The sequence below is a fragment of the Anomalospiza imberbis genome, chromosome 1 (assembly GCF_031753505.1).
Source record: "Anomalospiza imberbis isolate Cuckoo-Finch-1a 21T00152 chromosome 1, ASM3175350v1, whole genome shotgun sequence".
NCBI classification, from domain to species: domain Eukaryota; kingdom Metazoa; phylum Chordata; class Aves; order Passeriformes; family Viduidae; genus Anomalospiza; species Anomalospiza imberbis.
Window position 1 is genome coordinate 34,696,881 of NC_089681.1, and position 13,321 is coordinate 34,710,201.

The 13,321-nt window shown below is 36.5% G+C and overlaps 1 protein-coding gene across 3 annotated transcripts in view; it reads left to right on the forward strand.

Moving 5' to 3' along the window:
- Window positions 1-13,321, forward strand: part of ARFGEF1 (ADP ribosylation factor guanine nucleotide exchange factor 1) — an 85,835-nt gene that overhangs the window by 66,853 nt on the left and 5,661 nt on the right. For all 3 annotated transcript variants that reach the window (XM_068187216.1, XM_068187230.1, XM_068187223.1), the window contains 11 exons: window positions 774-864; window positions 1,937-1,977; window positions 2,066-2,235; window positions 2,860-3,011; window positions 3,173-3,345; window positions 4,291-4,451; window positions 5,093-5,223; window positions 6,066-6,195; window positions 7,088-7,223; window positions 7,312-7,450; window positions 11,869-11,938. In XM_068187216.1, the coding sequence (XP_068043317.1) occupies window positions 774-864; window positions 1,937-1,977; window positions 2,066-2,235; window positions 2,860-3,011; window positions 3,173-3,345; window positions 4,291-4,451; window positions 5,093-5,223; window positions 6,066-6,195; window positions 7,088-7,223; window positions 7,312-7,450; window positions 11,869-11,938 (1,394 nt within the window). The remainder of the gene's footprint in view (window positions 1-773; window positions 865-1,936; window positions 1,978-2,065; window positions 2,236-2,859; window positions 3,012-3,172; window positions 3,346-4,290; window positions 4,452-5,092; window positions 5,224-6,065; window positions 6,196-7,087; window positions 7,224-7,311; window positions 7,451-11,868; window positions 11,939-13,321) is intronic.

The window sequence follows — 13,321 nt, forward strand, 5'->3', positions numbered from 1 at the left end:
AAAAAAAAAAAAAAAGCCCTGCATGCAGGGTATGTGGAATTACCCAAAGTGATTGCAAGATTCCTGCTCTTTTTTTGATGGTGGTTCAAGGGGAGTTTGGAGATTGCTAAAAATTTCAGAGTTTTTCTCACTGCAAAGTTAGCAGTTTCTTCATATGAGCTTTCCCAGATGTGGGTTACAGTTTCAAGCCTCCAAAATAAATAATTGCTGTTTTTATTGATAGGTATTTCTCACTATTTTTGGGTGATAATTTTGCTGTATGAGATGTAGCTTAAAGATGGAATTTTGGTGGAAGCTCTTCTTTCTCAATGATAGAAATAAAATCTTTTGGGATGGATTTACTCACTTGATGCTAATTAAGTGTGAAAAATTCTCCACTAAGCTATCTTCTCAGTCATATGTTGTGTGTTCTAAGTTGCAAGATTACCAAAGTTCCATTGAAAAATGGAGTGGGAAAAAGGGGATTCTTGTGGGTTTTATTTTTTCACTTCTATCTGTTGCTCCAAATGTGGACAATTTTTGGGGACTAATATAAGTTATACATGGATAGAGATATAATAATTAGGTAATTAAGATAATTAGGACTTACACCTCTATGCAACTGTTCACTGAGATGGCCAGCTCATGCAAGGGAAATTCATAATGTCCTTCTCTTTTTTGTGAATTAAAAATATATTTAAATATACTGGTAGTGGCACAACTTTTATTCCTCTTTCTTCCAACCCATTCTGTATTCTTTTTTACCCATTTTTCATTTTTTTTTCTCACTGTAGTTGGTGGAAACGTGGATTGGAAGCAGATAGCAAGTATTCAGGAATCCATTGGTGAAACTAGCTCCCAAAGTGTTGTTGTTGCTGTAGACAGGTACTGTATTCAATTTCTTGTTGCCTGAGGTTTGTCAAGCAGTATTTGAATACCCTGTGCTAAGAAAAGGACCTTACTAATTTATTAATTTATTTGGAAAAAGCCTACCTAAAAACTACCATAGAGAAGTGCTTTTCAGCTGGGGGGGGGGCCGATTTTTTCTTTTGCATCATGGGTGTTTGTGCAAGAAGGAGCAGGGCAAAGATTAGGCAAGAAACTTCTTTCCTGATAAAAAAATTACTGCAGAAGACTTACAGAATGGATGGAGTCTGCTGTAGTGTCTGCTGAATCTTGATTTGCTGTATATAGTAACAGATTGCAAATCTCATTTTGCCTTAGTACTGAGGGCATTATTGTCAGAATCTTTTTCTCCTAAATGTAATTACTGACTCCCTGCTTTCCTCTAGGTTATGTAGATGTTGTCTGAAATGACCAAAATTATTATTCCAGTCTTCTGTTCTATGAATCACATTTGTTTTAACTGGATTTGGCTAGGCAGAATACATATTGTGAACATTGCCTGTTTATATCATACAGTAGTGATCAGACTGAAGAGTTCATGGATCTTGCTTGCTCAGCGCCTAGGAAATCAGAACATATAATTTTCTTACTGGTTGTCAAAATTGATGAAGAGATATCATTTTGAAGGCTTACAAACATTTCTATGGTTGAAGTACAGGCAGCAAAATCAATGTCAGTTCAATGAAAAGTTGTCTTGCTGTAAAATCACATCAAGTGCGCTGGAAGCTTGATGTCAAACACATAATAGCTATTTAGGTTTGCAGTGTCCCTCCCTGCTTCATAATGGGAAGTGTTTCAAATATCTACTTTCATGCCAAATGGATATTATGTACTCTGGAGATGTTTGAGTTCTGTATTTCTATCAGGGATGATAAAAGCTGACAGCATTCTCACTATGTCTTTACAATTGTAAAAAACCTAATATTTTTTAATAAATAAAAGTAATCAGAGACTGTCTATATATTGTTAAGAAAAGACAAGGAAGCTTGAATACATTCAACAGATGCTTTTCTTAAGAAATTTTAACCATGTCTTTAACTGCACTTTACAGAATATTTACAGGATCTACAAGGTTGGATGGAAATGCTATTGGTAGGTTTCATCTCTTCCCTACCCCTCCCCACCCCTGTAAACTAAACCTTGGAAGAATATTGCATTAAAATCTGTGGTCATTCAACAGTGGATTTCGTTCGCTGGCTTTGTGCTGTGTCTATGGATGAGCTGCTGTCTGCTACCCACCCTCGAATGTTTAGTCTGCAGAAGATAGTAGAGATTTCTTATTACAACATGGGCCGGATAAGGTTACAGTGGTCTAGGATCTGGGAAGTTATTGGCGATCATTTTAATAAGGTATCCCTGTTAATGCTTATAGTGCCTACTCCTTCAGTTATTGATACAGATTATTTTATTTTGAGATTTATTGGAAAATCACATGCTTATATGAATCATAGTGGTTTTTCTGTCCTTCTCTGTAAGCTTAAACCAACAAAAATTGTAAAGCTGGAAAGACCTGCGAGAAGGCAGAGGTACACAGTATAATAAATATAAAACCAGAAGTATACATTAAGTTATTTACCATTACCTAAGTCTAGAACTGGCTTCAATTAGTTTTGTGCTGTAATTTTTGGGGGTGTTTCATGATGCTTGGTTTAAGAGGTTGTCTTCAAGTCTAAATTGACTCTTTATCAAATTAATGTTTGACTTGCATTTTTAATGCAGCTGTTGAAGTCTTTTTTATACAGCTTACTTGTTTGTAGGAGGTTTTAAATGTCAGGTTGTTTAACGTAGAAAATAGCTGGAATTAGGGATTACTGAATTGCATAAAAAGTGTGGTTTCTGGAATTGACTAGTGTTTAATTTCGTTAATTTTTCAGTACTGCTTAGTTCTCTGTTATCAACTGTAAAGGCAGCTTGTGCTGAATCCGTAAGAATTCTAATGCAAGCTTACTCTGCATTTCTATTCTGCATTCTCAGGTTGGCTGTAATCCCAATGAAGATGTAGCTATTTTTGCAGTAGACTCATTAAGGCAATTGTCAATGAAGTTCTTGGAAAAAGGAGAACTTGCTAATTTCCGATTCCAGAAAGACTTCCTAAGACCATTTGAACATATCATGAAGAGAAACAGGTAATAATATATATTTAACTGAATTGCCTTGGATCACAAGCATCAACTTCTGCAATTAATATTTCAAATTGCTTTTGTAAAATCAGTCGTTAGAGAATTATATTATTCTAATTAATTATGTAATTTAGTTTAAAAAATTATTGTTTATTATCCTAATTTAGGTCTCCTACTATTCGAGACATGGTTGTACGGTGTATTGCACAGATGGTGAATTCCCAGGCTGCTAACATTCGTTCTGGCTGGAAAAACATTTTTTCAGTGTTTCATCTGGCAGCCTCAGATCAGGACGAAAGTATAGTGGAACTGGCATTCCAGACTACAGGACACATTGTCAGTGAGTATGGGTGATATTCAAACATCATGGAAGAGAGTTTCACTCCCAAGCCCAGGAAGCTTTGTCTTTGGACTCACAGCCTGCATAGTAGACCCTGCTTCATATCTTGGAACCAATGATTTACACTTTCCAATCAGTCCTCTGGGAAAATGCTTACCAAAGTTATTCAGTAAGATTAGAGTTAATTGGTTTACTTTATGCCTTTCAAAAAAAAACTTGTCTGTTTGTAGCATTCTATGGTAAAACAACTCAGGCCTTAGCTAATTCTGTTTAATGTGTACGCTTTTATTTAAGTGAAGTATTCTAGGGTTTCCTCTAGGAAAAAAAATGTACATATTTTACTATTATGTTGTTTGCTTATCTTTTTCTGTTTTTCTGAATTGTGCTTGTGTAAGGCCTGTATAGGAGAAAGTGCTGAGCTAGGGGGCACTATGATAATTTTTTTTTCTCTCTATTCTAATCTAGATCCCAGGCTTTAAGGGATCTCTTTATTCTGTCTGAACCTCTGAAAGTTTATTTCATCATCGATGAAGCATTTTTTTTTCCTTCAAAAGCAGCTATTTAAAAACAAGGCAACATGTTGCTGGGCAGGAGGTCCATTAGTAGATGGAACTCCATGCTTCATATGTCCCTCTTAAGCTGTGGTGACACAGACTAGTGTTAAACAGTAAGCCTATTGCTGTAGTCTTGCTTATTTGTTGCATTTCCCTGCTTTTGTCCAGATGCTGCCTTAATTTATATTAAATACTCACTGTCAAAATGAAATGCCCTCTGGGTATTTTTTAATTCCTTTTTTTCTTTAGTTTTTCTTACTGCTCAGGCATTTGACAGCACCAGTCAATGAACCAGTCTCTCATGACTTCTGTTACAGACAGTTCATATTAGAATTAATAGATTTTAAAGCATGACACTTTTTTTTTTCTCCTGTTCACACTTTTCTCTCAGCAATCGTGTTTGAAAAACACTTCCCAGCAACCATAGATTCTTTCCAGGATGCAGTGAAGTGCTTGTCTGAATTTGCCTGCAATGCAGCATTTCCAGATACCAGTATGGAAGCGATCCGCCTCATTCGCCACTGTGCAAAATATGTGTCTGACAGGCCTCAGGTATAGTCTGTGTTAACTAAATTATAAGTGCTGTTATAAAGAAAAAATGGTTATGCTAAACTTACTGGCTTCCCTTCAAGTTTCATGGATTAATGAGAAATGTACTTTATTCAGAAACAGTAGGAGTATAAAATGCCACAGGCTTTGAAAGTATCAGTGATTTTTCTGGGTTTTTTATTCCCCTTTGCCCATCCCTACTGCCCAGTTCCACTGGTGACTCGCATTCCTGAGACCTGTTGGAAATCAGCATATCTCAGGATCTGCTGTCTGCAGGGAAATGTGAAGAAATGGATAATGTCATAACAAAAAATGCTTGATATCCTCAAAATGTTATAGTTAGATCCTCACTTTCAGAGCTGTCTCTAGAAAAATGAGAGCAAGAGATTCACACTGAACTGCAAACAAAAACTGGCGCTTGAATGTGTAATCTTGTTTATTTTTTAAAGTTTATTCTTCATAATATGCTAAGCATTAGTTTGAAAGACAGTTCACGTACCCAGTGTTACTGTTTTGATTGCCAACTCATCTGAGGTATCAGGGTATAATACTCTTGCAGGAGAGATTGTTGTTTACAGTCCAAATAGTGTTTTATTTTGAAGAATCTAACTTCTGTGACTGTGTAACTCTGTTTCCTTCTGAAGGCATTCAAGGAATACACAAGTGATGATATGAATGTAGCTCCTGAAGACAGAGTGTGGGTGCGAGGATGGTTCCCAATCCTCTTTGAGTTGTCCTGTATCATCAATAGATGCAAATTAGATGTAAGAACCAGGTAACAATCAGTATTTGTAATTCAAATTTTAAAAGGCTTACTTTATACTTTTAAAACAAAAACAACTCTTGGGAAATGTAATCACTGTAAAATGGCTTACATCTTTAATTCAGGTGATACCACTGTGGAAACAACAAACACCTTTTAAATAAACACTGGAATACAGAAATTAAGTCTGTGTTCTGTTCATGTGAAATTTTGATTTTCTCTTATAATAAACAACAGAGTTATGTAGTTATGATTGTATTCTGTGTCTTGCTCATCCCACTTATCTTGGGGATTTAAAAACTGGTTTTATACCATGATTCTTGAAGTGGTTGAGGATTGCAGAAATGGTTAAAAAAACCAAAGCTGTACTCTGACCTCATGTAAAACTTGTTATTTTCCTGGAATATGATTTTCCCTTGTAAAGCATGTTCAGTTACAGGTCCGATGTGAAATAGGAAGGGTTGTACACAAATAACTTTAAATTTACACATTGGCATGGGAGCTGTGCATCTGGATACCCTTTATAGCTGATGAAGGTTAATAATGGTTTCTAGACTTTTGTACTTTTTAACTGGAAATATTTGTTTATTAATTTTTGTGGCCCTTGGTAAAGGAGTTGATTTACTATTTTAATTTTAATTTACTACTGCTCTCAAAAATCATTTTGGCTATTGCCTGTGACTATAAAGTGCTTTTTTACAAGCTGATTTTCTACTTATATTTTGTGTACTTGTGTGTATGTGTAATGTTCTCAGTAATATTTGAGTTTGTTATTATTGCTGTACTTGTACTTGCTTGGTCTCGTTCGTGTCTTTCTGTAATTCTTGGTATAAGTTTTTCTTTCTTCATTTCAGGGGCTTAACAGTAATGTTTGAAATAATGAAGACATATGGCCATACCTATGAAAAACACTGGTGGCAAGATTTGTTTCGGATTGTCTTCAGGATATTTGACAACATGAAACTGCCAGAACAGCAGACTGAGGTGATAAAAGTGGAGGAAGATAATTTACATGAGAACTAAATTTACAGTAGAAAACCTGTACTATAACTTTGTCAAGTAATGTAGGGTAAACCTCAAAACTTGGATGATGGATCTGTGGTTCTAGTAGCCTTGTTTTGTTTTAATGGCATTCTGTTGGCAGGTGTTGTCACTTTTTTCGTTTTTGAAAGCCGTATGTGTAAAAGGCCTAGTAGTTTACACTAGGAACAACAGAAGGAATAGCATAAAATGCAATGTATCTAGGGTTTGTAAGAAGAACTGTAGCTTTTATATGTGATGTTTGGAATCTGACACACAGCATGCTCACTTGAGTGAGGCTTGTAATCAGCAGTGAAGTCACAATTAGAAGAAATAAGTTCACAAACAAAACCCACCCAAAACAGCACTGTGCTGTCATTGCACACTTTTGGCCAGCCATCCAGGGTTTGATCTGCCAAACCAGAACAAGGTATTGTTCTGAAAAACAACTGAAATAAGCTTTAAAATGTAACTAATGTGTAAATTACTAGTATTAGAAGTTAGATCAAAATGGTCAATTGTTTGGGAGGCTTTGTCTGGCTATTTGTAGTAGGACATGTCTCACTTCATTAATTGTTTTCCCCAGGAAAATCCTTAAACACAGCTTTAGCTTGGTGTTAAATCATTGAGCTAGGATTGGACGCTAAGATAATTGTTTGTTTGTCTGTTCCTGTAGTTCTTTTTAAAACTGCTAGTTAGCAAAGCAGGAATTGAGGCTCCAAATTTTGAGGTTTTGAGGTACAGAAATGAATTCCATGTCTCCATAAAGCAAATTGAGTAAATACAAATGTTCATCTATATGTGTATCCAGAAGTTTCACCTTCAGGTTGTAATTCTTGTTTTTTTTGCCTCTTAGAAAGCTGAATGGATGACAACTACTTGTAACCATGCACTTTATGCAATCTGTGATGTATTTACACAGTATTTAGAAGTACTTAGTGATGTTCTTTTGGATGATATATTTGCACAGCTGTACTGGTGTGTGCAGCAAGGTAGGAACTGTACAAATTATGTTAAAACAATGCTAACATTTTACTTTGTTGAATGTGAAAGAACAAATACACTATTTGTCTCTTACAGACAATGAACAACTGGCACGATCTGGTACAAACTGTTTGGAGAATGTTGTCATCCTTAATGGTGAAAAATTTACCCTAGAAATCTGGGATAAAACCTGCACTTGCATGCTGGATATTTTCAAAACTACAATCCCTCATGCGTAAGACAACTGTTCATATTTATACTTTGTAAAATAGTTTAACTAGATTATTTACCTAATTTGAACTCTTAGATATTTCATACATGGGGTGAATAAAAAACTGTTAAGTGTGGACAAAAGAGAAACAGACTTACTTGTAACGTGATGATAATTTAGGTGTAGGTAGTCTTCTGTGTTGTTAATGATGAAATGTTAAAAACTAAAATACTGTATAGGAGATAAGCAAAAAAACTCCCCATCAACCCCAGAATGTAACATGAATCAGTTTTAAAGTTTTGGATTTTTTTTTGGAGAAATACTATCTGATTTTTTTGTTATTTTCTTTTTTTGTAATAGAAGATGCAGACTTTGCTGTTTGTAATTACATGTGGAGCTTTTTCCATAAAATACTAAAATACTGCAACAGTCTTACAGATTTAAGTCTCTGTGGTTGATGGTTAATTTCCATCATGTTTATATTAATCTTAATATTTTTGTGAAAATGTTCTTGGATATTTGGTAACCCTCTCCATTCATATAATAACTCTGTGTGAGGTTTCTTGGAGTAAGGCTGCACCATTCCAAGTGCTGTGTTTCATCCAGTTCATATTCTTTGCTTCTGGGACCTACTTTAGGCCTGCAGAAAACTGAAGCAAAAGAAACCTTCTGCATGTCAGTCTTTCCTTTTCCTCTAAAATTCCTCCAATTTTAGAGTTGTATATCATATAGCACTGAGAGAGCTTCATTCATCCATTAAAAGTTAAAATCTGTCACTACCTCACATATTTTTTTAAGTAAGTAGGTATAAATTAATTCCATCAAAAAAAAAGTATAAAATGAAGCTGAAATATTTGGGAGCTAGCAAGATACCTTCTGTATTTTGATAACTGCCAAAAACAAAATTGGAAGCCACATTTCTGGCTGTAGAAGTCCAGCTGAATTAACCCTAACTTACTATGTCCTGTACTTGGAAAGATTTTGAAGTTTATATTTACTAGCAGAACATTTGTTTTGGTTTCAGCATATGTTCAAAACCTAAATTTCTGGGTGTTCTTACAGTTGAATATTAGAAACCTTTCTAGAGCAGCATTTTGGATATCTTAATGTTTATACATACTCAGAATACTCTGTTGCCTTTAGTTATATCAAATTTGAAATATATGCATTATTCGATTTGATGTTGAGGCCTTTCTGCTTCTCAGATGGGTTCTTTTTCTTAGGAAAGTATCCAGCTCCTTCCTTTAGGTTTCTCTTTCTTTCTCTTTTAATCTTTCTGTACCATCTTTTGAGAACTTCATTATGTTATTCCTTCTTGAATTTCTGGGAGGTTCCCAACTTCTGTAGTCTTATTTTGTTTTTATGTGAGGGTACTCATCTTTTTTTCCTTCTCTTTCTGAGTCCTAGGAGGATACTTCTTTTTTGCCTCTTTTTTTATGGGATCTGGTTCTTTTTCTGAGACTCCTGGTTTGGCTGATATTTCGTATTTTATTTCTTAGTCCCTCTATTAGCCTTTTTTTTTTTTGCAATGGAACTTTTCCTGCGCTCCCATCCTTCATTTTTTTATTATTTTCTTTTTTGACAATGCAGTTTTAATACTCAGCTTGTTGTGGTGGCTGCCTCAGTGCTTAGAGAAGGCAAATGAGCTCTTTACCTTTGTCTTTCCATGCCTGGAAGTAACACAATAGTTAATGTTGAAATGAAGACAGACAAATCACACAGTGGTGTATATGAAAACTTTACGGGCAAGTGGTTTATTGCCAATTGTCTTCAAATAGTCAGAGGCTGCAAATCTCTGGAGTGTAAAGTATCTTCTGGCAGAAGTTCTTACTAGTCTGATCAGGTGGGGTTACATTTGTTCTTTTTTAGCATTCATATGAAACATCTTCCATGTGTTGTGCAGCTTCTCTGATTTAAAAGCTGCAACACTGGCTGCACGAGTTCTTAGTTGCAGTATCAGCCTCTGCTGCTTCTTGGCAAGTTACTTTTTTGCAAAGAGAGTTGATCATATTTCCTTGTTTGGAAAATGTACTATAATATTTACTCAGCTACCAATTTCTGCAAGGATCAGTTACTAAAAAGACACAAACCATGCTGCTGTCAAGCTTCTACAGATCACTGAGGTGTTGATAGCTGTAGATACTAATACAGAATGACTGAAGTTGGAAAGGGCTCTAGAGGTTTTGTGGTCCCACCCCTGTGCTGAGGCATGGCCACCCCAGAGCACTTTTCCCAGGACCATGTCCTAACTTTCAAATATCTCCAAGGAAAGAAGCTCCACAGCTTTTCTGGGCAACCTCTGCCTTGTGCTTGATCACCCTCACAGTGAAAAAGTGTTTCCTAATGTTCATAGGGAATTTCCTGTGTTTGTGCCATTGCCTCTGGTCCTGGCATTGTGAATCACTGGAAAAAGCCTGGCTCTGCGTTGCCCCCACATTTCAGATATTTATGGTATGGTGATGAGATGTCCTGAGCCTTTTTTTCTCCAGGCTGGACAGTCTCTGTTGTCTCCAACTCTCCTCATGGAAGAAATGCTCTAGTTCCTTCTTCACCTTTGTGGCTTTTTGCTGAACTTTCTCCAGTAGGACCATGTCTCTCAAACTGGGGAGCCTAGGACTGGCCACAGTGCTGGGCAAAGGGGCAGGGTCCCCTTCCCACCTGCTGGCAGCTCTCGTCACATGGCCCAGGATAGCGTTTACTTTCTCTTCAGCAAGGGCACACCCTGTTCGCTCATGTCCAGCCTGGTGTCCACCAGAATCTCCAGGGCCTTTTCTGCAGGCCAAGCTGCTTCCCAGCTGGGCAGCCCCCAGCACGTCCTGGGGTGTGGGCTTGTTCCTCCCCAGGTGAAGAACCTTGTTCTTCCCTCACCTCACTGCTCAGGGTTCCCATCAGCCCATTTCTCCAGCCTGTGGAGGTTCCTCTGGATAACAGCATGACCCTCTGCTATCAGCCACTCCTCCTACTTTTGTGCTATCCAGCTTCCTGAGTCCTCTCTGCCCCATCACCCAGATCATTAAGATGGACAGATTGGACCCAGTATTGACCCCTGAGGTGTACCACTAGCCTCCAACTAGGTTCCATGCACCTGATCACCGTCCTCTTGGCTTAGCTGTTCCGTCAGTTTTGAGTCCACCTCACTGTTTGCTCATCTAGCCCATCGATTTTTGCTTATTTTAACAGTTTCTTTAATTTTTCTTTTAGTTTAATTTCTCTTCTGTTTATAATTTTTGTTAATTTAAATTTTCTAAAGCTTCATGAGAGTGAGTCTTGGCTTTCTGTTGCTGAGAAATCCAGTGTGAGTGCCCTCTTGTCTTAAAAAAATTCAAGAGTTAGAAATGGTTCCTTGCACAAATTATGATGGTCTGGCCTCCACTGGCTCATAATGACTCATTGTCCCAATGCCTCAATTTATGTTCTTGCAGCTTTCAAGAATCAATTTAGTTCTCTGTTCTACTTTACTTATTGCCTGCCTCGAGATTTTATCTTTTCTTATCTCCAATTTGTCTTTTTAGTTTTTCTTTTTTAGTTATCCATTTTCTGGAGATCAATGGTTTTATCTTTTCTTATCTCCAATTTGTCTTTTTAGTTTTTCTTTTTTAGTTATCCATTTTCTGGAGATCAATGGTATATTCATTTAGGATGCTTAACTTGGTGTAAAAACTCTCCCTTAGGAAATGCAGACACAAATGTCCAATAGGTGTTACCTCACACAGATTGACACCAAAGTGTTTGAGATCATGACAGTGACAAGTAACTCCAATCTTACTTTGCAGCAGTAGATTGGATAGAACAAAAAACAGTGGGACAATTTAGATTATTTAATCCAATTTCCCTCAATTCTTGGCAGGCACACACAGTCTCAGTAAGTTACAATTAGTGTAGAAATTTTTTAGTGCTAAGGTTAAGATCCTCGAGACAGCTGTGTCCTGTAGGAAATCAGCAGGGAAGAGATCAGAAGTATTGTCAGTGATTTGATATCTCATAACAGCAATGAATCATGAGTGGAAGTGGTGAATTTTTAAGTGGAAATGGAAACATAATCCTGGAATATACCCCAGACAGAGAATGCAAAACATCTCCAAATGTTCATGTGATTTCTTCTGGAGTAGATTCATTCCTTATTCTAGGTCAAGTTTAAGGCAGTGTGGGAGAAAAGGGGACCCACTAATGGCACTAAAACACTGCCTTACGACAAATCCAGTATTTCTGAGAAAAGCTAATCCACCTTGATATAGTCCCCTTGTCCATCCAAGGTACTTGGCAGAAATGTTGAAGTACAACTAACACAGTACTTAAACTTTTAAACGTGTGAAAAAATAAAGTGCACTTAGAATTGAAATTAATGCAAAAAACCCACACCATGTTGAAGGGGACTTTTCAGAGTGTTGGTTCTGATTTATGTTCAAACTTAGTAAATCTGGGACTGGTTTTGTGTTTTCAAGGCTGCTGACTTGGAGGCCAGTCGGTGGGGAGTTCTGCTCTGGCTCTCCTGCTGATGCAAAAGAAAAACTGGTAAGCTGCTGAAATAAAACAATAATTTAAGATTGCAAGAGCTCAGTAGAAATGTGTTGTGATGTAGAATAGGTGAAATATAATAGGTGTAAATACATTTTTCAGTTTTGATTTACATGATTTTTTTTTTCCAGCACAAGTGCTATTTAATGTTTAAAAATGGCAAGGAATTAACTGGTAAAGAAGTATGTGTTTGTTTGCAGCAAAGTTGACTTCCAGAAATTGGCTGTAGGTAGTTACCTGTGTTTGTTTTAGGTAATGTCCTGTCTGGCAGGTTTCTCTAATACTGTATTTGGGCTTTGAGTTGTTTTGTGGTTTGGGTCATGGTTTTCTTTCATTTCAATGTACTGGAAAGAAGAGAAACTGCTGTAAGAGGGATAGATTGACAGATTGACTTTTTTTGCCTCCAAATTTTCTCTTGTAATAAAACTTTAAATATCTATTTAAAGTAGAAAATTTGTATACCCATCAGATTTCTTAGTGTTGATTGCATAAACTGATGTGAAGTCTGGATTTGCCTGCAGGTGACAGCTCCTGTAGCTGCTTCGCTGCTGATGAGAATTAGTTTAGCTTTTGGTCATTCTCACAAGATTGCTTGCATAAAGTTATTTGTAGGTTAATGAAGCACTTGATACAAGTTGCTCAAGGATAATGGTCCAAATGAGCTTTACTAAGAGAGACTGACTCCCTCCATTTATCTTTATGAAGTGTTACCATAATTCAGCTTAAACAGAGCAAATGTTAGTGAAGGCCAGTTCTCATTATATGGGTATTGTACATTTGTGCTGTACCATGACTCATTTATAGTGGTTTGATCTAAACATATTTGCTATATTCTTGATCCATTTATGTCAAATATAATAGCATATGTAAATGGCAAATAAATGTCTTAGTCTTGAGTAAATTGAAACATCATTTCCCTTTGAAATAGTTTAGCATTCATGTTTTTAAGTTATTTTTGTCTTCAGTGTAAAAAGGTATTCTGCAACTTCAGAATTAACAGAACTTGTGTAATAAATGATACTAAAGGAAAAATACTTTGGCTGTCTCATTTAGTAGGATAGAATCTTTGTAGGCTTTGGATATTTTCATCTCATTTTTCTTTAGGTTGCTCAAATATGATGGAGTGTTTTGCTGTCAGTAGACATGATACCTATTAAAATATATATTTTTACTAAGTAGAGATGAAAACTTTGGTTATCTGCTGATATGAGAAGCTGAGGTGTTCTTTACAGGAACCTGTCAGTAAACCTCCTACTCTTGATCTGGTAAAAGCTGTAATAACTCTTGGGTGACAGAAGAAATGCTTGGAGGGCATATAAAAACCTGAAAAATGCTGCTCATTGCCTTTTCTGTGTACTTAAGTATTTATTACTTGTGAAA